Source organism: Onychostoma macrolepis, chromosome 12 (assembly GCF_012432095.1).
Source record: "Onychostoma macrolepis isolate SWU-2019 chromosome 12, ASM1243209v1, whole genome shotgun sequence".
In the NCBI taxonomy this organism is placed as follows: domain Eukaryota; kingdom Metazoa; phylum Chordata; class Actinopteri; order Cypriniformes; family Cyprinidae; genus Onychostoma; species Onychostoma macrolepis.
This window is the reverse complement of record NC_081166.1, coordinates 8,819,839-8,843,225: the sequence shown is the minus strand read 5'-3', so window position 1 is coordinate 8,843,225 and position 23,387 is coordinate 8,819,839. Positions and strand designations below refer to the sequence as shown.

The 23,387-nt window shown below is 38.1% G+C and overlaps 2 protein-coding genes across 7 annotated transcripts in view; one reads left to right on the top strand and one right to left on the bottom strand.

Annotated features, from left to right (window-relative positions):
- LOC131550615 (CDP-diacylglycerol--glycerol-3-phosphate 3-phosphatidyltransferase, mitochondrial) overlaps positions 1-17,063 on the bottom strand; it is a 20,523-nt gene extending 3,460 nt beyond the window's left edge. Inside the window, exons 1-11 of one of the 6 annotated variants that reach the window (XM_058792856.1) lie at positions 16,789-16,938; positions 14,276-14,477; positions 13,492-13,569; positions 12,919-13,015; positions 10,755-10,944; positions 10,317-10,495; positions 5,908-6,323; positions 5,310-5,385; positions 2,833-2,981; positions 1,845-2,009; positions 1-576 (exon numbers count right to left, since the gene is read on the bottom strand). The exon at positions 1-576 is cut by the window's left edge and continues 412 nt beyond it. In XM_058792856.1, the coding sequence (XP_058648839.1) occupies positions 1,890-2,009; positions 2,833-2,981; positions 5,310-5,385; positions 5,908-6,323; positions 10,317-10,495; positions 10,755-10,944; positions 12,919-13,015; positions 13,492-13,569; positions 14,276-14,477; positions 16,789-16,904 (1,623 nt within the window). In that variant the 5' untranslated portion in view covers positions 16,905-16,938 and the 3' untranslated portion in view covers positions 1-576; positions 1,845-1,889. The other 5 variants (XM_058792857.1, XM_058792858.1, XM_058792855.1 and 2 more) reach the window with 5 other exon arrangements.
- Positions 17,064-18,310: 1,247 nt separating this feature from the next.
- On the top strand, positions 18,311-22,025 carry socs3b (suppressor of cytokine signaling 3b). Its single transcript, XM_058794709.1, has 2 exons — positions 18,311-18,524; positions 19,943-22,025. Exon 2 carries the CDS (start codon positions 20,117-20,119, stop codon positions 20,780-20,782), a length of 666 nt encoding a protein of 221 aa, XP_058650692.1. The 5' UTR covers positions 18,311-18,524; positions 19,943-20,116; the 3' UTR covers positions 20,783-22,025.
- The last annotated feature ends 1,362 nt before the right edge of the window (positions 22,026-23,387 follow it).

Below are 23,387 nucleotides of genomic sequence, written 5' to 3'. Positions count from 1 at the left end.
ATCTTAATAGCTGAAAACATCGAAATATTTATTTATTTAACAAATACAAAGGAATGGAGATGGGTTCAACTTTGTGGATGGCAGCTATTCCACCTCCGCTATGCTTTCAGCTGATTTTGTGTGTACTGCTCACGCTAAATGCTAGGCAAAGAGGCTGAGACCTTTCAGCTTAGCTGGATTTTTCATATTAACGTACAAACCGCCTCATTTTGTTTGGCTCGAAGTTAAATATAATCTTAAATCCTGACATTTAGCAAGTGAGACAGAGAATGTTAGTAATCAAATGGAGGCGAGGGAAGGAATCGTGCAGCACGCAGTAAGAGCAGCTGTAACAGACTCCAGATGTGAGCGACGGAGGGCTCGCGGAGGTCACTGCCAGTGCAGCTGAAGTCTGGGCCTGACAGTGCTGGAATGGCCAGATTCATGCTGTGGTCTGACCATGCTAGCTCTACGCTGGGCTGTGTGATGGGGATTTGGGCTGAAGGAACCACTGGAGTGACAATGTAAATTCTTCACAAGCCGCTGTCTGGCAAGCTGGGGTTTTGTATATCCATCTTCGGGGAAAGTCTGACTATACTGAGCGAAAGAGAGCCAAGTCATTCGTTTGGAAGCGGAATAAAATGCTGAATGCTGTTTTTGTTTGCTTTAGGCTAGTACCTTCTGAGCATTTCATGCGAATGCCTCGTTTATGCTTCAACATAATGAAATGCACATAATACCACCGAACCATCCCTGCTGGAAAATCCGGCTTAAGATGGTAGCGGGTTACTTGCCGCTAGTCACAGCAGTTTAAAGTCAACATGAATTGCCATTTGTAAGCCATTTCATGTCAGTAATGTGACATTAGCATATGAAACTGGACAATTAACTAAAAAGAAATAGGTGAGACATGATTTTATCCACTGGGAATTGATTGGATTGTGAAAAATTGACTGTTTACTAAAACTCCAATAAAAAAATAAAAAAAAGTTAACCCAAGTTAATAATTAACATTGATATCAATCATTAGTTAACATGAGCTAACAATAAACAATACTTAAGGTCATTGCACACACAGAGTCCGAAATTATCACACGTTAAAAAATAAATACGACCTCATGTTGTGTCAATCACGTTTACACACTGCCTCCGAAACTTTCGTCTGTCATTAAAAAAAAAATTTGGATGAGGTTTGATTTTCTGCGTTTTCGAAAAAAGGAAAAAACGCATACGAAAATTTCGGACTCAGCGTGCAAGGACCTTTAGTGCTTATTATTATACGTCATTTTCACCCATAGGTCCAGTTGTGTTATTTTAAAGAAACATTACAGGGTCTTCTTTTTTTTCTTTTTTTGTCAAAAACATGCATGGATGAATTGTTCACAATTTGATCTATAACATGAATTTAGTTAGAAAATGTAACTTCCTGTCGACAAATGCAACCTTATTATAGTGTTACCACCAAAACAGAACCTAAATGGCTTGTTGGGCTGTTGGTCCAACTGAGTTGCTAGAAAAGGAATAGGAAGTGCAAGTTATTACATTTGATGAAAGATTAGGATGAAAATATTTTCTTTGAATCATTAACAATAAGATCAAGAACAAGTATTAAGGCGGTAAATAAGGTTCATGTTGACTTTAAGGTGGTCAAGATGGTTTTTGGAACAAGGTCGACCAGCTAATAACCAGCTTGGACACAATAATAACCAGTTTAGCCTGGCTAATAACTGGCTTCTATATTCCAAAACGCAGCTCCCATCTTAAGATGGATTTTCCAGGAGGAATTGCTCATGTCTGAAACTACCACTAACACTAATATGCCTGATAGGTTTAAAACGTGCTTCTAAGGTACATCAGCAACCAACCTGTCACAGACAGCGAGATATCCATCACCTCAGGCCTGCTGAACCTTAGAAGAAGTTCTTGATGAGTGGAGTAACCAGTTTCACCCACAGCTTTACATGGCGGTCAGACTGATTAAATGTGGAGTTTGACACTTGCGTTGAACTCTGGTACAACACCTCCTGCTCCTGGACAAGACAGAAAACAAGATTTCACTTAAACTATTTTTTTTAAACCTCGCTATCTCAAGTGTCATCTCAGTGCTTTTCTCGTAAAGATTACTACAGAACTGATTTTAACTGATCTTTTAAAATAAGATTCATAAGTGATTCATTAAGATCTGATAAGTGAAGATTACAGGAACCTTGCATTTCACAAACTATAAAAACCAATGACAGTCCCAATTAATTAGACTTTATTGTAGCCTCTGTTCCCAGAACAACCAGTAAAGGTTAATGTTTACGACATATCCTTTATATGTAATGCAGGTTCAGATAAGAAAGATAAAGGACCCCCATTGTTTTCTAGTATAAGAAAAGCTATAACGTTACGGACAATCACAGTAATACTGAATTATTCCATTATCGTAACCATTGGTGCCCATTAAAGCGATAGTTCACCCAAAAATGAAAATTCTGTCAATAATTACTCACCCTAATGCCGTTCCAAACCCTTAAGGCCTTCATTCATCTTCGGAACACAAATTAAGATATTTATTAAGATATCAAGATATTATGAGGGTGAATAATTAATGACAGGATTTTCATTTTTGGGTGAACTATCCCTTTAAAGATTTATACAGCAGGGTGATAACATAAATTGGTCAACATTAATTTAAACTGCAATAAAACAAAATCACTTGATACAATGTGTTGAGCACAGCTGTTTCCTGTAAGCCCTTACAAATGACCAGCCATTCATTTCATAGTTAGTGCTAACAACTATTAAAACACTTCACAACCCAAGATTTATGGGGGACTGTAGGAAACAGTCATGCAGAGGAAGTCCAACCTGTTGCAGCTGCATCTGGAGTTCCTCATTCTCTGTTACTATGGCAATCTGAGCCTCCAGATCCCTGTGAACAGAGCGATAGCCAAAATTTGGGGAGCCAATGAGAGTGAGGCAGGGTCGGTCTCTTCCTCCCACATAGTACCACAGACCTGTGAAGAGTGGGAAAAATACCCTGAAATGTAACTTTTTTTAGACCAGTAATGATGATAAGTGCTTCATATTACTGGACAATTGTTTATGATGACTCAAACCACTCTAAAAATAATCTTGGTGCCTTCACATTCACAAATATGCAGATGTGGCAGATGCTTCAAAAGCAGCTGATAGTGTCAGTATCTATGTTTCCTGGTCACATGGGATTAAAAGGTGAGGTGACTATAAACAGAAAACATATTTCATTTTCAGTCAAAAATGCATGACTGACACTTTGTTTTAATTTTTTTTCCTCTAGTGTGTAGTCAAATTATGTACACAAACCAAACGTGTGTTCTATTAATAAGCAGCAGGAATTACTTGCCACTTCAAACACTTGCCAAACATAACCACCCTCGCCTGAGGTATTGTTCTTGATTAAAGCTGAATATCAGGTAACACAACTGACGGGAATACTCTAAAGTTAATTCCCGAGGACTTCCTTATGCAAACAAATCCAGCAATTAGCCTTTATACATGATTATAAATGCATTTATGCTTAATTAGATTAAAATCAACTTCAAACCATTCAGCAAACACAATTCATGAACTGTTTTTTCTTTGTCATATCGTGGCACTGGGCAATTCTATTATAGACTGCTTTGCTGATCATAAACTAATGTTCAAAGGTTTAGGGTGAATTTGTTACTTCAATAAATGTATACTTCTATTCAGAAAAGGATGCATTAAATCAATCAAAACATTTTACAATAAAAAAAAAAATTATATATATATAAAAAGGTATTCTTTTCAACTTTCAATTCATCAAAAAATCCTGAGAAAAAATTATTTATCATGGTTTCCAAAAAATTTTAAGCAGAACAACTGCTTTCAACAAGGACATCAATCATTATTGTGGAATGATTCCAGAAGGATCATGTGACACTGCAGACTGGAAAAATGACTGCTGAAATTCAGCTTTACCATCACAGGAATAAAGTATATTTTAAAACATATTAAAGAACAAAAGAGTTCTTTTAAATTGTAATAATTTTTCATAAAACTTTTGTTTTTAATTCAATCAAATAAATGCATAATGCATGAGCATAAAATACTTTTTCAAAATCATTCTTTTGAAAGGAAGTGCAATCGGTCCAAACTAGCTTTGCAAAAACTGACTTGGAATGGACATTATTCTGTCTCCTGGCGTTTGACGAACCATTTTTTTTTTCTTTCAATATTATTCGTTAGCATTTCCATTGCACTAGCACTTTAAGAATGCTAAATTGGATATTTACTTGATAAATGTTGTGTTATGTATGTGCTGATATGTCTGATTGTGTATTATACATTGATAACCTAAGTTCCTAGCAAAATAATAAATAATCAACAAGTTCTTGGAGTTGTTAACTTGAACATTCATCTCAACGGTTTTGGCACGTTGACTCCACTTGAAGTAAACAACCTGTTTGCTGCCAAATTTGAACGGCTGCCAATGGAAAACCATGCTTTTTGGTGACACAAAGATATAGTTACGGCATGACACATAGTGCAAAAGTCTTAATTGAGTCCACTTCACTGTCTCTTTCTTGAGGTGCCACGTGGGCCTCGTGTAGGTTGAAGGCCAGCATCAGAGCGGCAGCTAATGTTCATTGATTCTCTCTGTAGCTCAGCTGCGGGGACCTCCGCACCCTGTCTGTTCCCACTTCAGCTCCACTGTTTACAAGAAATGACGGCATGACAAGGCTTTATCTAATAAGCCAGACTTCTCAACAGGAGCCTGAAATTGAATTCCACTGAAGCTGCTCAGGTTTGTCAAGCCTCTATTTTTCTCCAGACGTCACGATCTTATTCTGTCCCTTCAGGTCAGGGGCTTTTATTAAAGTGTATGAGGATACTCAATTAAAGTCATATGAACAACCAAATCAAATTTATTATGAATTCATGCATTTTTAAAGCAAACTAAAAATCACTCACAGTTACAAACACCGACAGCAGGTTGAGAAATAACACTGTGGCGATCGAGTTGCTTTTGGCTCGATGGTGCATTTGATTTGTCTTAAATAACATATTGAAACAGTAAAGCTGAAATAGCTTAACATTCAACAACAGCCAGAAAACGTGGCCAAAGCATACCTCTGGTTTACAGGGAAAACATCACATGTGTCTGGCAGCCTCTGTGTCCTGAAGCTGTCCAGGAAGAGCTCTGAGGCTATTCAATCAGAAGTGCTGGGAAACCTGCTCTGCGCATTAAATTATGAGCTTTCCTGTTACACCCAATTTTTGGGAACTGGGCTGATTCACGTCAGTCTTTAAAAAAAACAGTGCAGAAGATAAACACGTACCTTTAGCATGAAATGTCCAATCTGGGCGATGGTATTCATGCAAGTGGACACGACTCTGCTGACCCAGCTGACACACCTGAAACGAACACGATGGCAGCTTTCAAAAACATTATAAACCCAAATTGTAAACTTTTGAACTCTACTGTATATCATAATTTACTGCAATATTCTTAAATTGATAATCTAGAATTAAATACTTTTTGGACAACAAATCAAAAAAATTAATAAAAAAAAAAAAAACAAGAATGAGAAGTTTGGCATGAGTACAAAAACAGTAAAAACAAAAGATGTGAAATTGTAATATGTTATAAATATATTTGGTGGTTATAAAATAGCCCATATACTATATGCGACAGTAAGTTCACAAATCAGTTGAATTATATTTTAACGCGGCAATTTGTAATGGTGCCTGGCAACCGTAAATACCTATAGTTACATAATGTCTATAACTAGATGTGGGTGGCATGACTTGACAAAAATAAATTGCTCCTTTTCTAAATAACAGAGCTGTCTACCCTTAAGTGTTCATCTCTGTCAACACAGGTGTATATACATCATACTGCCCAGCCCTGTGCTAAACTTTAGAAAAAATGCACACCTTATTGTAGAACTGTCGGGCGAGGTGAACGTAGGCCTCAGGAATTGCTCCTGCTACTCCTTTGGCACCAAAAAAACCATTAACCTCTGGGGAGGCCATGAGGATACGGTAGTCTGCTGCTGCACCCAGCACCAGCTGCATGTAGGTGCGCGTAAGGTTGAAGTAACCTGATGTCAGGTAGACGACTGAGTCTCCACCTGCCTCTGTGAGCAGTCGTTTGGTTACTTGTTCATCCAGATGAATGCCAAGAGGCTTCATTTGCACAAGTGGAAAGATCCAAGTGTCATCTGGCACCGTTACGTCCGAGTCTGGGACCTCCGTGCATTCTGCCTCCAGCATGCTCTGCCGGACACGGGCCGTGTTCACCACCTCCATGATCCGTCTCTGTGCCGATGCAGAAAAGTCTGCTCTGTTACCTGTTAGACCACAAGACAGACCACATCTGAGAACACTCAACACTTGAGACACTTAAATATTGGATAAATTTAGACTGTGTACCAAAAACTAGGTTTTGGACAATCACTCATGTCTTTTATGGAGAAGATGATCCTATAACGCACGGTGTTGAGATCAGTGACGAAAAGCATACAAAATAGCATTAAAAGACAAATAATGATTATAACTATATTTCTTTCATTAATAACAAATACAGATACAAATAGATTGATAAAGATAAATTTGACTATTTTATCTGATATTTGTGTACTATAGTACATATTTTAGCTTATCATAGTTTGGGGTGGGTAAGATTTTAAAGTTGTTGTTTTTTTTTATGCTCACCAAAGCTGCATTTATTTGATCAAAAATACAGTAAAAACAGTAATATTGTGAAACATTAGTACAAGTTAAAATAAACATTTCTATTACACTATATTTTAGGATGCAATTTATTCCAATGATGGCAATTCTGAATTATCAGCAGTCATTACTCCAGACCTCATTGTCACATGATCCTTCAGAATTATTTTAATATGTCAAGTTGGTGCTCAGGAAACATTTTTTATTATTAGCAATGTTAAAAACAGTCGAGCTGTTTAATATTTCTATGGAAACATTTTTTCAGGATTTTTTGTTTGATGACCAGAACATTCGAAACACTAATTAAAATATACATTTTTGTGACATTATAAATGTGACCCTGGAACACAAAACCAGTCATAAATAGCACGGGTATATTTATAGCAACAGCCAACAATACATGCCATGGGTCAAAATTATCAATTTTTTAATGCCAAAAATCATTAGGATATTAAAGAATCATGTTCGATGAAGATATTGTGTAAATTTCCTACCGTAAATATCTCAAAACTTAATTTTTGATTAGTAATATGCATTACTAAGAACTTAATTTGGACAACTTTAAAGGTGATTTTCTCAATATTTTGATTTTGTTGCACCCTCAGATTCCAGATTTTCAAATAGTTGTATCTCGGCCAAATATAAAACCCTTATGACTGGTTTTGTGGTTCAGGGTCACAAATGTCTTTACTGTCACTTCTGATTTTATGCATCCTTTCTGAATAGGAGTTCATTTCTTTCTTCTAAAAAAGGAAATAAAAAATGACCCAAAACTTTAGAACAATAGTTTAAAATACTAGCTTATCAATGAACTATTGTAAAACCAATTATGAGTCTCCCATTTACTTTACGTGAGAAATTTCTGCCTATGCAGAACATTCAATATAAGTTCAATTAAAGTTCACCCAAAAATTTAAATTTTATTTACTTACCCTCATATCATTCTAAACCTGTATGAGTTTCTTTCTTATGTTGAACATGGAAGATATTTTGAAGAATGCTGGTAATCAATCAGTTGTTAGTCCCCATTGACTTCCATAGTATTTCTTTCCCTACTATGGAAGTCTGTTTGGTTCTTTGAAATATCTTCTTTTGTGTTCAACATAAGAAATTTATACAGGATTGGAATGACATGGTGAGTAAATGACAATTTTCATTTTTGGGTGAACTATTCCTTTAAGAGGTTCTATTTCACTTAGCATAGCAGCATAACTCATTAGGTTTTGAAAAGATGCTTTGTGCCAATCAAGTTCAGATACATGATAAACAGAACGATTCTAAGAAACTGATCTTAACAGGTTGTTTACACTTATTTGAGCAGGCATGCAAGCGAAACGGCACCCAATCCATTCCCCTTCAATCCAATCCATTCTATCAGGTATTTGCTCATGCGAGATCCTGCAAATGCATGATCAAAACCTCAGAGACACGGGTCAATAACTGCTGACCGTCTGGAAAGGCGCTCTGTCAAACCCTGGCGCCTCTGCTAGACATAATGTGCCACGGTGAGTCATAGCAAGAGAGATAATCTGTAAATAATGAATTAGCTTCAGGGCAGAACGCTGCATGTTGGTAATGTATGGCAGAGGCCTGCTGCTCCATGGTGTCTGAGCTTATTTGGTTAACACGGAAAATGTGCAGCAAGAGCCGCTCAGAATAATCTGTTTGTTAAATGCAGAGAACAAGAAAAAGTGAAAGCCTCTGCAAATATGTGTGGACGGCGGAGAACAAATAAACTGCTCTTTGAAGCAGGACACAGGGGCTTTCCCCACAGACGCAAAGCCAGCCACCCCAAGCCTCCAGGCCTCAGAGGTCCAAACACATCCAGTTAACAGGGCCACGAAGTTCAGCGTCTCTTACCGACAGACTGTGGGATCCAATTACTGGAGATACAGGGGCAGGAACGAACGGCCGACTCAGCGGATAAGCTTCTCAATGGACCAGCGCTCTAGTAACTCTTACTGGAAGATGAGGCTTTTTTTTCGAGCATATACATTCACCGACGAGCTGCATAAAGAAATGTCACCCTGACTCGAGCGCCTGTGCTTTTTCGTCTGATATCGTCCTCCTTTTACCGTCATACATCACTATTCTCGCTGTTGGCTATCAGTCTATCGTTTCCCGTTGACCTCATTGTCTTGACAGACTGTACTGAGGTCCAAATAGCTCCTTCCCGAACCTATCATCCTCCTGCATCTCTCCTTTCCTACCCTCCCAGCACAGATCACTTACCACCAGCAAGGTGACATCATTGCACTATTTCTGGGATCCGTGACAAACTGTGGCCCCGCTCCACCACGATTATGTCATCGAACGGCGCTGGGTTACGGATATGGAGCGAAGCTGAATGGGCATAATCACTCATTCACTCGTTTCACGCTCCTCACTGAGCCTGGGGACCGTAAGACACACCGAGTCATGGCTGCAGTTCAGCATCACAGAGACCTGAGGCTAGCAAGCAGGCTACGAGCTTCCTGTTACTCAATGTGTTACCACAATGCTGGCGTTACAAGGAAATTAGTGACTTACCATCATTACTTCTGATTCATGCATGTCAGTATCTCAGAAACCACATGTGTCACTCATTTCTCTTATCAGGAACACTTTCATTGCCAAAAAAAAGCTGATGTTGTTGTTTGATCACTTGCACTTAGACAAGTCTAGCTGCACCTAAACAAGGATGCTCTGAATAAATAATAGATATTCATTCCACACAGTCCATTTTAACCAACCGATACACATGATTGGAACAGTGTAGCACTGTGCCTTTCGTGCATAAATTAAGCTGTTGATAAATGGTTTTCAAAATTTTTTTTAACAAATAAATATCTGAAAAGTGTGGCGTGCATTTGTATTCAGCCCCTCTGAGTCAATACTTTGTAGAACCACCTTTCGTTGCAATTACAGCTGCAAGTCTTTTGGGGTATCACCTCCGTCCCAGTTTCAAGTCTTTTGCAGACTCTAACAGGTTTTCTTCTAAGATTGCCCTGTATTTGGCTCCATCCATCTTCCCATCAACTCTGAGCAGCTTCCCTGTCCCTGTTGAAGAAAAGCATCCCCGCAACATGATGCTGCCACCACCATGTTTCACGGTGGGGATGGTGTGTATATATTTATTATATATATTTTTTTCTTTTTATTTTTTTCCTTTTTTTTTTTTTTTCTTTTCTCAAGTTAACAGGGCCATGGTATCAGTAATTCATCACCATCAAGCATATACACGTGGTGTATTTGAGTGCACTTCAAGGAAATTAAAGCCAAATCAGGTTCTTGGATTGTAGTGGTGGAACAATGCTATAAAATTTCACTAAAGTAGGCCAGATTATGGTAGGTAGCTGCATCCTCCGTAATCTATAACTCACAATCAGCCTCCAAGCAAGCAAGGGAAGTTGCGTTTAGCATTTTGTGTATGTGCTTGGGCTTTTACCTCACGTAATGTGGTTTCTAACTTATGTATTTCCTCATTTCAGAAGCTTTAGAAAACATATGCGAATGAACGCTATAAGGAATTCTCATTAAAATCCCCTCTCATTGTCTTATGACATATGACATTTCACATTTAAGGAAGTGGCATCAGTTTAAACAGATCCCTCCCTTTAAAAAACACTTACCCTTGTAGGGATGCACCATTCCCTCCATCATGTGCACACTGTTGTCAGGCTGCAGCTGCAGTGACACGTCGCCCACGGCACCCACGAGTTCAGCAAAGAAATCAGCCACCTCCTCGCAGTCCTCCAGAAGTACATAACGATCCTGACGATTGGTGAAGTAGGAGTCGCTCAGATTGGCCCTGCATGAGATATCATCATATCACACTCAAGAGTGTGCGAACAAATATTCACCTCCTCCACTGAGCAGAGGCTGTTTGCATGAGCTCCATATGGTCTAAAAACAAACCTAGAAACATGAAGATCAACAGCTATGGGAATATTTTGTCTGAGAGAATTGATGGTATTCACATTGCAAGCATATTTGTTACACAGCCATAGCATATGTTTGCGAACATGTGTCGTATCCGCTTTTGCTGTGACATATGCAAGTGTACACACCCACTAATGATGAGACTGTTGTCAAAAAGGTATGCCTTAATGTGCTGCACCCCGATGGTTTCATTGAAGCGTTCGGGAACCAGAAGACGTAGCAGCCCCCGCAGATCAGGTGTGTGGTACAGGGACACTCTCATCTGCTCGGGAAAACGCTGGAGCAGTGGCAGTAACATTGTGCGGGAATTGTGCTTACCTTTAGATTCAAAAACAACAAAGGGGGAAATGAGAAGCAATGAATCAGTGCATACACTTAATTAAGCGTTAAAGGGGAATTCACACTAAAAGTTGATGGAGGTTGCTGTCATGACAATGCTGATTGGCTGATAGCACCCAAGAATATAGTATAATGAATTATATTATATTATATTATATTTCATTAGGTTTTGCATTTTCTTTATTGAAATAAAGCTGTAAAACAAATTGCCCTTTGCGAACAAATAAAAGTTAAAAATGACTTCCAATTCCTTCACTAGCAACTATAGCAAGCTATAGCTTTGATACCAAAGACAGCAGATGTAAAAATAGTCCTTTTCACCTTTTTAATATTTGGAAACTCAAAACTTGTTCAAGCCATTTGGAGTAATTATTTTTATTTATTTATTTTGGAGAGAAATTAATACTTTCAATCAGTAAGGATGCATTAAAATGATGAAAAGTGACGGAAAGGCATTTAAAATATTACAAATGATAATGATAAATTATTTTTAACTTTCTATTAATCAAAGAATCCTAAAAAAAATCATCATGGACTCATCAAAAATATTAAGCAGCACAACTGTTTTCAGCATTGACAATAATAAGAAATGTTTCCTTAGCAGCAAATCAGCATATTAGAATTATTTCTGAAGGATCATGTGACACTGAAGACTGAAGTAATGGCTTATGAACATTTAGCTTTGCAGTCATAGGAATAAATTACATTTTAAACTATATTACAATGAAATAAAAATTGCAATATTTTACTGTTTTTTGGTAAGCCTAAAAGACTTCTTTCAAAAACATTTAAAAATCATACACAGCTACATAGCTATTATAATGACTGTCAAAGGAGAAAGATACTTTGGGAATGGGACACTGCTAACTAACCAAACCTTGACCCCATGGTGCACTCATATTGGTAGGCGTCACATGACGTCACTGCTCATTTGCATAGAAGATGATATTGTGTGCATTGCCAACAGTTACAGTCGTTCACGCTAGAAGTCACCAACACATTAAAAACCCATCTCTCTCTTTGTGAACGCCTTCTCATAATCTTCTCATAATGAGAGTCGTTTTCAGGAGATCAAGCAGAACCTGAACCACTAAAATGAAGCTCTATGCTGCAACATGATGCTTCAGTTACCATGAAATATTAGATTATGAATTCTTACAACATCATTGGTTGAGTTGTACAGCACATTGAAAGCAGTCAATGGAATGACTAACAGTTCCTGTCAAGTAGTTTGCAAGGTAAAAGAAAAGGGGAAAAGAAAAAAGAAAACAGGGAGGAGGTTTGAACTCCAACCTACAATTACTAAAACTGGAAATCCTCCAAAATTACACCCATGCAGTTATATCAATAGACACATGTTAGTCAGTGTTCGCAAAGGGAAACGAACATTGGCAGGGGATTTCTTGCAGGCATTATTTCCTTCTGATGGTTTCACAGGAAATTGATCGAAAAGATCAAGCTATGACTGTTCAGAATGCGCAAAATGCAGTTCAAAAGGAAGTAAAAGAATAATACAGAGGGAGGTTTAAGAATAAGTGCTAAGGCGAGGCCTTGTTCACACCTGGTTCTGAAATCTGATCTTTTGGGACTGATTGTCGACACTGTCATTTAAGTAATGAAATCAGATCCACATGTTCAGTGAAGTTAATATCTGATACATATAGTAATGACTTCGTAATTCATGAGATGCATCACTTTATTTTATACAAACACACATATGGTGTGCTTGAAATTGCTCACTTTTACGTCATTCTTTCCAACGTGACCATAAATGAATGAATTAGTTAAAACCACTTATCAATATGATTTAGATGGTATTACATCACAATCTTATGTTTCTGCAGTTCAGACTACAACAACTAAGGATTAGGGTTGGATATGCCAACTGCTGTCTGTCCAAACAAAACCTGAGCATGCGAGTTTGAAATGAGTAAAAGAAAGACTAAAACAGACCTCTTGAGCCTCTGGTATAATCCAGCAGAAAAGACACTTTGAGATCAGGTGCATGATCTTCCTGCGAGCGCTCTAATGCCTCTTCCATGCAATCCACCTTCAAAAGAAATCAGTAAGTCACTGAATACCCTATAGGGTTAACTAGGGTTCTGCATTATTTTTTTATTTTGATTCTATTTCTGCTGCAGGAACCTTATGACTTGTTTGGCTTGTTTTGTATGTTGATTTGAACAAGGAAATGCACTTTAGTGTACACTGAGATAGATTGAGATATAGCAACATCACCAGATCAAATTCTGTTGATAAAATTAAATTCCGCTGAGGTCATTTTTCAGAATATGCTTGCAGATCTGACTTTGGTTATGACATAAGCTACTGTTTATACCTGATAGTCTTAATCTTAGAGCGGAAAAAAATAGAAGATAAGATATGCTACACTTCCCTGAGTAGCTTCCTCTTATGTAAAATTCTTAATCAGGCTACAGTCAACTGCACAAAAACAGTCTCTTCCTTCTAGGGCTATGTTTTATTTACTGGTCAGTGACAGTAAACGTGTGCAGACAGATTACATACAAGGTCTTGCTCTAGTGGTCCTGTGCCCAGATACAGTGATGCCATCACCACACGACTCTTGGCTGTCTTGATACGAGCCTTGGCAAACAGAAAGAACAACAAATTGAATGAGAAACACGGAGTAAAGCTTTTTTAACAAGCTATTCTATGACAAAACAAACTGAAAAAAAAGTGATTCAAGACAATAAAACTATTCTCTACATAAACACAGCTAGACAATCTAAAAAAAGGATTTTACCAAAATTTAATTTTTAATCTTACAGTATTTTTTTTATTTAAAGGTATTTTCATGGCAAGATTAAACTAGTTTAAATAAAAAGAAGAGACAAACATACTGTAACATTATTACAATAAACCTATTAAATATCTAACTACAGAAACAAATGATAGAATTTTACTTTTAATGTTAAAAATCATAAAACTAATACCAATAGATAAATTATGATGTTTAGAATAGATATTTGGCACAGATCCACCTGTTTTACTAAACAAAACAATTTTCCTGTAAGTATCACCCAACATTATATATTTTTACAATGACACAATATAAATGACTATAAATAGAAATAAATAGGCACTAATTGGAGTGAGATATTATCTGTTAGATATCAGAAATAATACACAATAAAGCGCTATATAAATGCCTCATTCATTCATTCAGAAATTTCGTTTTTACAACCTTATAGTCATATTTACTGGCAATTCAGTTCTCTGAAAGGTGCAATTACTTGGCTTTCACCCAGTAAATGCACACACACACACACACACACACACACTTGCATACTTTCATAGCCTGATAAAACTCATCAGGTGAGTGAAGGACGCATATGCGGCCCCCAGGGACCCTGAAAGCAGGTACATGATCAGCCATCCAGTGGAACCGAGAGTGGAGGCCCTCGACACCAGTGAAGCCAGGAGGTTTGGAGGAGGCCAGGGGGGCTGAGTCCGCCTCTGCCAGGAGAGGGGCCAAGAGCAGCACAGCGGACCTACAGGATGACAAGAAGGAAAAGAGAATTGATGGGCGGAGAAAATCTTTAATCAGAATCCAAGACTGGCAAACTTCTTCCACTGTACACAATTCACTGTAGTGTTTCCACTTATAGTATAAGTAAATACTGTAAAATCTGGTGGCTGAACAGTGATACTGAACTGATGCTTGGTTTTTGTTTCCTGTTGGCTCTCAAACAACATAACATAATAAACGCTATTGTCAAAAGATTTGGGGTCGGTTATGGTAGGTTTTATGTCTTTTTTTTTAGTGCAAGGCTGCATTTATTTGATCAAAAATACAGTAAAAGCAGTAATATAGTGAAATATTATTACAATTTAAAATTACTGTTTTCTATTTAAATATGATCTAAATCACATGATCCTTCAGAAATCATTCCAGTATGTTGATTTGGCATTCAAGAAATCTTTCTTACATTAATAATGTAAGATTTAGTAAGAATTAAGTAATGTAAGACTTATTGATAAGTTGAACGATCAGAAGAACAGCATTTGATTTGAAATTGACATTTTTATTTTTTGTAACATTATAACTTCCTTTACTGTCACTTTGCAGAATGTATCTTGCAGAAGTATAACTTTCTTTAAAAAAAAATCTTACTGACCCCAAAGGGTTGAATTGCAGAGTATTTTCAGCTATTAAAAACCTAATACGCCAATAAACCAAATCAATTTTTTTGCTTTGTTATTTGAACAAAAAAACAAACAAAAAAAAAAAAACACTTATAACACTTACATTTTCTAACACATTTTATAATGGTAATTATTTTAATCTGACCTGAAATGTGAGAACAAAATCTTTATTGTTGCTTCCTGGTTTTCAGAGCAGTGAATGAAATGGTAATAATAACTGACAAATTAATACTTTTCAGCATTTCATTAGCACATGCAATTACACCAAAACCTAATGTTAAAAAGCTGATTTGACTGTGCAATATATAAACCAGTACATTTGATGGTTGATTCTGAAAAAAAATAAACTCTTTTTCTCAAAACTTGATTTCCAACTACTCCGAACAGGGCCCTAAGTCCAGCTCCAAATGCAACAGTGTTCAGAAGACAAAGGCAGTAATATGGTCTGTATGACACAGCATGAAGTCTCAAACTGCAACCCTTCACTCAGATCTACTGCCAAACACCAAGGTCACGCCGAGTTCTCTACAACCCAGACGGTGCTTTTCTTCACAGAACCCAGAGTCTCACCGCACACTACAGTAGATCTCACATAACTCCTGAGAAAACAAAATGAAAAGAGGCGCCTCTGAGAGCGCCATGACCCTGTGGAGACCGAGCGTAAAACAATGCGAAGGTCAGTCGTGGGTGAGTTTACGAATCTATACAAGTTATCTATCTGCGTCTCTCAGATGTATCAACAAGACCCATGTTTCAAAGCCCTTTATAGATGTCACATCTGCCCAAACAAATGAAGAACACTCAGGAAAAGACCTCCACTTATATCAGACTGAAAACTGATTTGATTAAAGCCACCGTTTCAGAAGAATGCAAGCAGTGAATGGCTGCTTTGTAAACCAGTGCTTTAAAGACTTCTTGAATGAACCTCTTTCATTGCAATGCACATCTGATAACGGCAGTTTAAAAAGAACATCTGATCAACTAACGGCCAACTTGGGCCACATCTGTCCGTAAGAAAGTTTTGTTTTAAAGAAGTATCTGGTGGTTAACATGAACAAACGTCCAAGAATTTGGTGAACAGCTGAGCTGTTAGATCATACACCCTGAATCAGATAGCATTATTTTAATATCAGGTGCTGACAAACCATATCTGATCATCTGCCTGCAGTCTCGGTTTACTTAGTTGATTTACTACCCAAATAACCAGTGTGCAGTTTAACAGCTCATTAAAGGGTTAGATAACCCCAAAACGAAGGTTATTTCAATATCAATATTATATTTAATCACCCTTATCCAGTTTCAGACCTGCAGGACTTAAATTTTCCTGTGGAACACAAAAGAATATACTAAGTCGTCACCATTTCCTATCAAAACATTTTTGGGTGAACTATATCTTTAAGAAAGAACACATAATTGTGTTTACTGGAAATAAGCTAATGAACATTAGCAAAATCAAAGGCAACAACCATCTTTATTGGTCTAATGTTTACGGCTCATATTCCCAAGCTCACTCTGACAATTCTAACTCCAAACATGAATTTAAGATCTCTGCTTTACACAACCACAAGCTAACATTAGCCAAACACGCTTGACTTTTAATATTACGCGATTTCTATCGACTGTCTTTATGTAATGCAAACGACCGCAATCATTTACCCTCTCCTCCGCTCATGTGTCCTGAAAAAGCGATCTGTTATCCTCGTAAAAACCCAGGAGAAAGCAGGAGTATACCCAGAGAACACAAGTCTTTTCCATGTCTTGGGCGCCGCCATGTTTTCACTGCATTTTGAATGTCAAAACTTTATCTAAACACACACCTTGCATGCAGCGCGGCACAGACGATGGTACACAGACTCTTGTACTAGTGTAAACAAGTTGGCTGGTGATAATAAGAGGGCCTGCAGCGTTGACAATGTATAATTGTGCGTTTGCTGGTCTCTCATCTTTCTATACGTTTTTATCAGTGATAAAAATGCCACATTGTCTCTTGTACACTGCACCTTCCCTAATTATATTCGAACTTAACTAGTGTCAGAAATGTATTTGTATCCCTGGAACTGATTTTTTTAGTCAAATAATGTACAATATATATCAGATTTCTTCTAGAATACTTTCTAACTTTTTTAACATTCAGTGCTTCCTACAATTTTCATTATAACATTATTATTTTAGCTTTATTTTATTTCAGTATTATATTAGCTGCAGATCTCCGCGAAAGTGAATGCAATTATCTGACAGCTACACTGTCAGAGGAAATAAATGCATAAGTAGATATAAAATATTATGAAATATATAACATGTGATACATTGTGATACATACATTTGAAGTAGGCTATTTGGGATATTTTGTCCAAACATCCAGTGCACCCTTATATACTCGAAATAATAATACATTAATTTATTAAATAATATCTAAATAAATAATAAGCATTTATGGTTAGATGCTAACTGTATTTAAATTGCCTTGTATATGAATGAATGAATGAATGAATGAATGGACAAATTGCCTTGTATATGTGCTCTGCACAACGACAGTGTGATTTAAATGTTATGTTTTACATCTTTAGACGATATGTACAATAAACAGACTCTACTCCATACATATTCAAAGCTTCTGATCAGTGAATTTATAATTTAAGGTGGTGGTCTACTGCTGTCATCCTATAGATGGCGTATGGAACAAATCCAGCCAGTAACACAGCCATGTATGAGTCGAGTCAGCCTTGTGAATACAGTACTATACTATACTTTTACATAGAAAACTGTAGCGTAATTTTAGCGTATAGACTTGCATTCTTTTTCGAATAATCTTATGTTTCATAAGTCCCAATAATATGACATTTTATTCTTGGCTAAGCGTTCCATCGCGCATCTGACCGTAAACGACACTATAATACGGGACTCTGCAAAGCCAATAAATTAATAGATAAAATAGACCTATAAAACAGAATAATATGCAACATGTGTGTGGTCAGATATCATCAGTCATAACACACCGACCGCATTTATATCCGCAAGGGCAATGCAACGTTTCACCTTGTGTGAACAGGGAAGGGAGGGGGGAGAAATCCCGTAAAAAAGGGTCACGCTGATTATTTATTGGCAATCCGCCACGTGCGTGTGTGTGTGTGTGTGTGGTTGCTTTACTGGAACACAAGGGGTGGAGCCTTTAGAAATATCAGTCGGTACTTCAACTCGATGGCACGAACCTCCACTACCTCTGATAGACTTTCACACAGCTGATCTCTGATCAACTGTTAAAAAAACTGACATGAAACTGTTCTTTATCCTTTTAAAGGAAGGTCTATTTTGCATAAGCGCTTATTTGGAAATCACAAAAGGAGCTATGTTTTAAGAAAACTCCCAAGATTGAGTCGGATAACGCTTGGAAGGTAAAACGACGTTTTGCGCTTTATTCTAATGCACTGGAATCCTTAAGAATCTATTAGAAATTTGTGCATATATTATTATATCGGACTGTTATGCATGCCTCTGTATGTGCTGTGCTACATTCGATCCATGTCTGGTTAAATAAACTGTTGTTGAGCTTTGTAATGCGAGCTAACGCATAGCTCAATAGTTTGAAGTCTGCTTTAGTTAACGTTATACATTATGCGAGCGAGTCTGCTTAAACGACCTCAGTGTAACCCGAATAAGTCGGTGAATTTCTATTCCAGTTAGGATAAGAGAGTGAAGGGGTATTTACAGTGTAATACGAGACAGAGACCGTGTGTCATGAATGAGAAATTGGGTTATTCACAACGAACTGGAGGACCTCATTCATAACCTGTTTTCTAATAGCCCAAGAGAGCGATCGAAGTCAATATCAGGTTTACACGGTCGAGCTTGGACTAAAAATAAAGCTTCGATTAGCAACTAGTTAATTTATCCACTGCAAGGCGTTTTAACATTTGCGCTTCAAAATGATCTATCTTCATTTTACAAGTAACAAGTTACAAGTTATTCCTTTCTCATCTAATAGTGTCTTGTAAAACTAATCGTGTTTGGATTACGTGCTTAACTAGTACTATTAGTACTAGAAGAACTGGAGTATGGAACAGCAAAATTCTAGTGGGAAGTTTATATTTAAATCACAGATCCCTATAGAATTCGCTAACTTGAATAATTTGTTACCAGTAGTATTGGGATAGTGGCTAGTTGCAATAGTATTAGTAAAACTGGAATAGGTACCAGCAACATTGGCATACTAGTGAATGGCAAGTAGTTGATCTAAACTACAGATTCCCATGTAAATCATTACCAAAAAAAAAAATTGTTATCAGGAGTATTATGAGGTTTACTGGAAGCAATAGTACTAGTAAAACTGGAAAAGGTACCATCAGCATTGGCATACACCAGATGTATTGGGATAGTGACTAGTAGAAAAGTAGGATGTAATGATTGAAAATATTAGTCACTATTGAAATTAAGCATCTAATGGTTGAGTTTATGCATTAGGTTCCAAAGCACAATGATTAGATAAATTGACACAATACTAGTCACTACTACTGAATTACTTGAAAAATAAGTACTAGTAAAAAAAAAAAACTAATTAAAGAAGTAAAAGTTAGTTTATCTCCAAATTGGATGATTACATCACTGAAATGGGTAAATGTATTGTTTCTTTAGAGAGGGAGGGTTGGGCTTTAATGATAAGGAACACATGTGAGAAACAACCAATCCAGTTATTAGAACTATGAATGGTCCTAATAAAAGTGATGTCATAGCAGATGTAAGTCTGCTGGCGCTGGCTTGTGTTGTTCTCACTGTTTGGTTGATGCTGACATTTTCCATTTGGCTTTTCCTTCAGCTGCCTTCCATACCTACCGAGACGTCATTTCTTCTGGATGTGGAAGAGGTGCCAGAGCTCTGGGCGTTGTGTTGGTGCTCTCCGGTGCATGAGCACCCTGGCTGGGACGGCCCATCGGCCCTGGACCCCGAGCACCACTGGTTGCCGGGCGGTACAGGGGGCGGGCAGAGAGCCATGGTAACGCACAGTAGGTTTGACAGCGCCATGAGCAGCAGCCCCTTTGAAGGCGGCGTGCGCCTGCCCCCCCACCGGTACAAGACCTTCAGTTCTCGGGCGCAGTATCAGATGGTGATCGCGGCTGTGCGCAAACTGCAAGAGAGCGGCTTCTACTGGAGCACCGTGAGCGGGAAAGAGGCCAGCACGCTGCTGAGCGCTGAACCCCCGGGCACCTTCTTGGTGCGCGACAGCTCAGACCACCACCACTTCTTCACACTCAGCGTCAAAACGAGCACGGGCACCAAAAACCTGCGCATCCAGTGCGACTCCGTCTCCTTCTTCCTGCAGACCGACTCTCGGAGTGAGCAGGCCGTGCCGCGCTTCGATTGCGTCCTCAAACTCATCCATCATTACATGCCGTCGGACGGGACGGGGACGGGGACCTCGTCGAAGGTCCAGGCCGTCGGAGAAGGTGGAAGCGCGGCCGACGGAAGCTCCTACTACATCTACTCTGGTGGCGAGAAGATCCCTTTGGAGCTACTGCGTCCGCTGGCGTCTAGCATGTCCAGTCTGCAGCACCTGTGTCGAAAGACTTTAAACGGTCATATAGACGTGTCCACCAAACGGGACCAGCTGCCTCATCCACTCCAAGAGTTCCTCCAGGAGTACGACGCTCCTATCTAGCTATTCTTGATGGGTTTCAGATGGGAAGAGAAGAATAAGGCGCGTAAGTGGAGTTTATCGCTCCTGACCTCAGCGTCTGTCAGTATTGCGGGCCAGCTGTGCCTTTGACCTCTGGATTGTGAACTTTTGAAGGACAGCACGAGATACGTTCTCACACTCAAGTGGATCTGACATCTCGGCAGCTGTCGACACGAAAGGACTTCCGCGTTCCTGCGGCCAGTCGGACTGCTGAAGATAAACACGAGAGTAGTTGATCAGTACAGGAGTTAAGTGTGCTGCTATGGCTACGGTCCAGGCCTTCATCATTGATTGGGAGACACTCTCTCATGTCTATTTTCTCCAGCTCAACATTTTTTTGACTTTCTCCTGGAAGGAAGGAGCGAGAGCTGGGTGTTTGCGATGACGTACACATTTCCACTGCTTCTTGCCAAGTGTAATTGCCTCATAAGTGGGCGTGGGGGCGCAAACGGGGTGGCTACTTACCGCTCACGACCGACACTGTCTGCTATGGTGACTGTGTGCGGGGTCAAGAAAAAGGACTAGAGCGAACGTATCGAACGGACGAGAGGCCTGTTACCGGCGGGCCTTTGACCTCCCTTAGCCCTCTCTGGAGAAGACGGCCCCTCAGTGGACTGTTGTTACTTTGTTCATGACAGGAGCCAAAGCAAACAGTAGTTTCATTTGTGCTAGGAAAAGGCAGGCTGAACATTGTTGACGATATGAGCGTATGTATGAATTGTCATTCATATACTGTGAAGCAAATACAAGCACAGTATGAAAAATCTTTGGTAACTGATTTACTGTGGTGTTCGACATGAAGGACCGTGCTTCTCTGATCACATGGAGAAGCATTTGTACTTTGTGTGCTTCAAAATCCTCATTCAATAACAACGACACAGTGTTTGTTTCACTAGCAGGACTTGACGTCTGCTATTCACTGAATGTATTCTGAGTCTATGGAAGGGCTTATGGTTCCACTTGTAGATTGTTTTTCTCTTTTTTTGTTCATATTTTGTCAAATCAAGGTGTTTACATGTGTGGCCACCAACAGGACAGCATGTTTTTTACTCTGTCTTTTATAAAGATGTCTCATCTTAAGGTCTGGTCTAATGACCGCAGTGCAAGCTTGAAGATCAGAAAACAAAGGCATTAACATAGAAAATGCAGCAAGAAACTTTGCACATATTTATATTTATAAGATATTTCCATAATTTATATTAAAGAGCACTATTTTTACAAAATGCATCCAGCCATGTGCCTCGCATTCTTGTGTGTATAAAGCAATTGGTATTCTCTCTGGCTTCAGACTGCATGTCATTTAAATATGCATGATTTTTAACATGGCATTTGCTGCAGATTTTCCTCCAGCCATACACACACACACACACACACACACACACAGATGAAGATACCACAACTGCTCTTGTTTTCAGAAAAACAGGTCTGAGGCTTACCTTGAGGTGTGTACAGGATGTCAGTCTGTGCTTTCTCTTTTGATCAAAGTTAAAACATCTGCCTCTCTCTTTTTCTCTTAAAGTCTTTTTAATAATCTATACTGATTAATCCTGGTCATTCCTGCCATTCAAATCAGGGAGTAAAATGGACACAACACTGCTTTTCAACTCTCATATTTACATTTTTTTAAATCTAGTCTTTTTAATTAATATTGCAACTCGATTTAAGGTTACAATTATTTTGCAGATTGTGCATTTCTTGTACGCTTCCACTTATTTAATTGATTAGCCACTCTCTTAATTAATTTTCTCTCCATTTAACTAAGGGCTTTTATCAGATCTTCGTCCTCATATTAGAGGGTAATTAACACATAGTAAAAGTTGTAACTCACAAACCATTAAATGCTTAAGTGGAAAAAAAAATCAATAGGCCTTGATAAACTTCCTGAGCGAACCCAATAGAGCTTGACACGATAAGGTTTCTGACTTACAGTGCAGACTTTTAATCATAGAAGTACAAAAGCGCTTGTGCAATTGAAAGATAACCTAGTTTTTATTTGACAATCAAAGTCTTTTTAAAATCAGTAGTGCTGATGTGAAAAGGTGTGGTTATATCAGTGGATTCCTATCTAATATTTTGATGAACTATTACAATAAAAGCTAATTGAAGCATTAAATAAATCCAGACTGTATATACTAGTATTAAAGCAGATCCTGGCAAGTTTTCACTGATCAGTATCTTTAGCTTCCTTAATTTTTGATTTGCATATTTACACATGAAAATTCAAATAGAATATCAGTTCCTAGCAGAATGGAAAATGAATGCATATTTATAACCATGCTCAGATTAGGCTACTTATTAAAGCAAATGCAAAATAAAAAAAATAAAAAAAGTTTTTACATTATAAAACACCCTCGTGTCATTCCAAAACCTGGGACTTTATTCTGCAGAACACAAAAGATAAAGTCAGTGGCATCCAAACAACATTGGACCCCATTGAATTTAATAGTTATCTACGGACCAAAAAAGAACACATATTTTGTGAAAAATGTCATACAGGTTTGGAACAAAATCAAAGTGAGTCAACAATGACAGTAGGCTATTCATTTTTGAGTGTAATATGTATTTTATCAGAGATAAACACTTCCCT

Coding starts and splice junctions, on each gene's coding strand:
- socs3b (XM_058794709.1), top strand. CDS start 20,117: ATGGTAACGCACAGTAGGTTTGACAGCGCCATGAGCAGCAGCCCCTTT.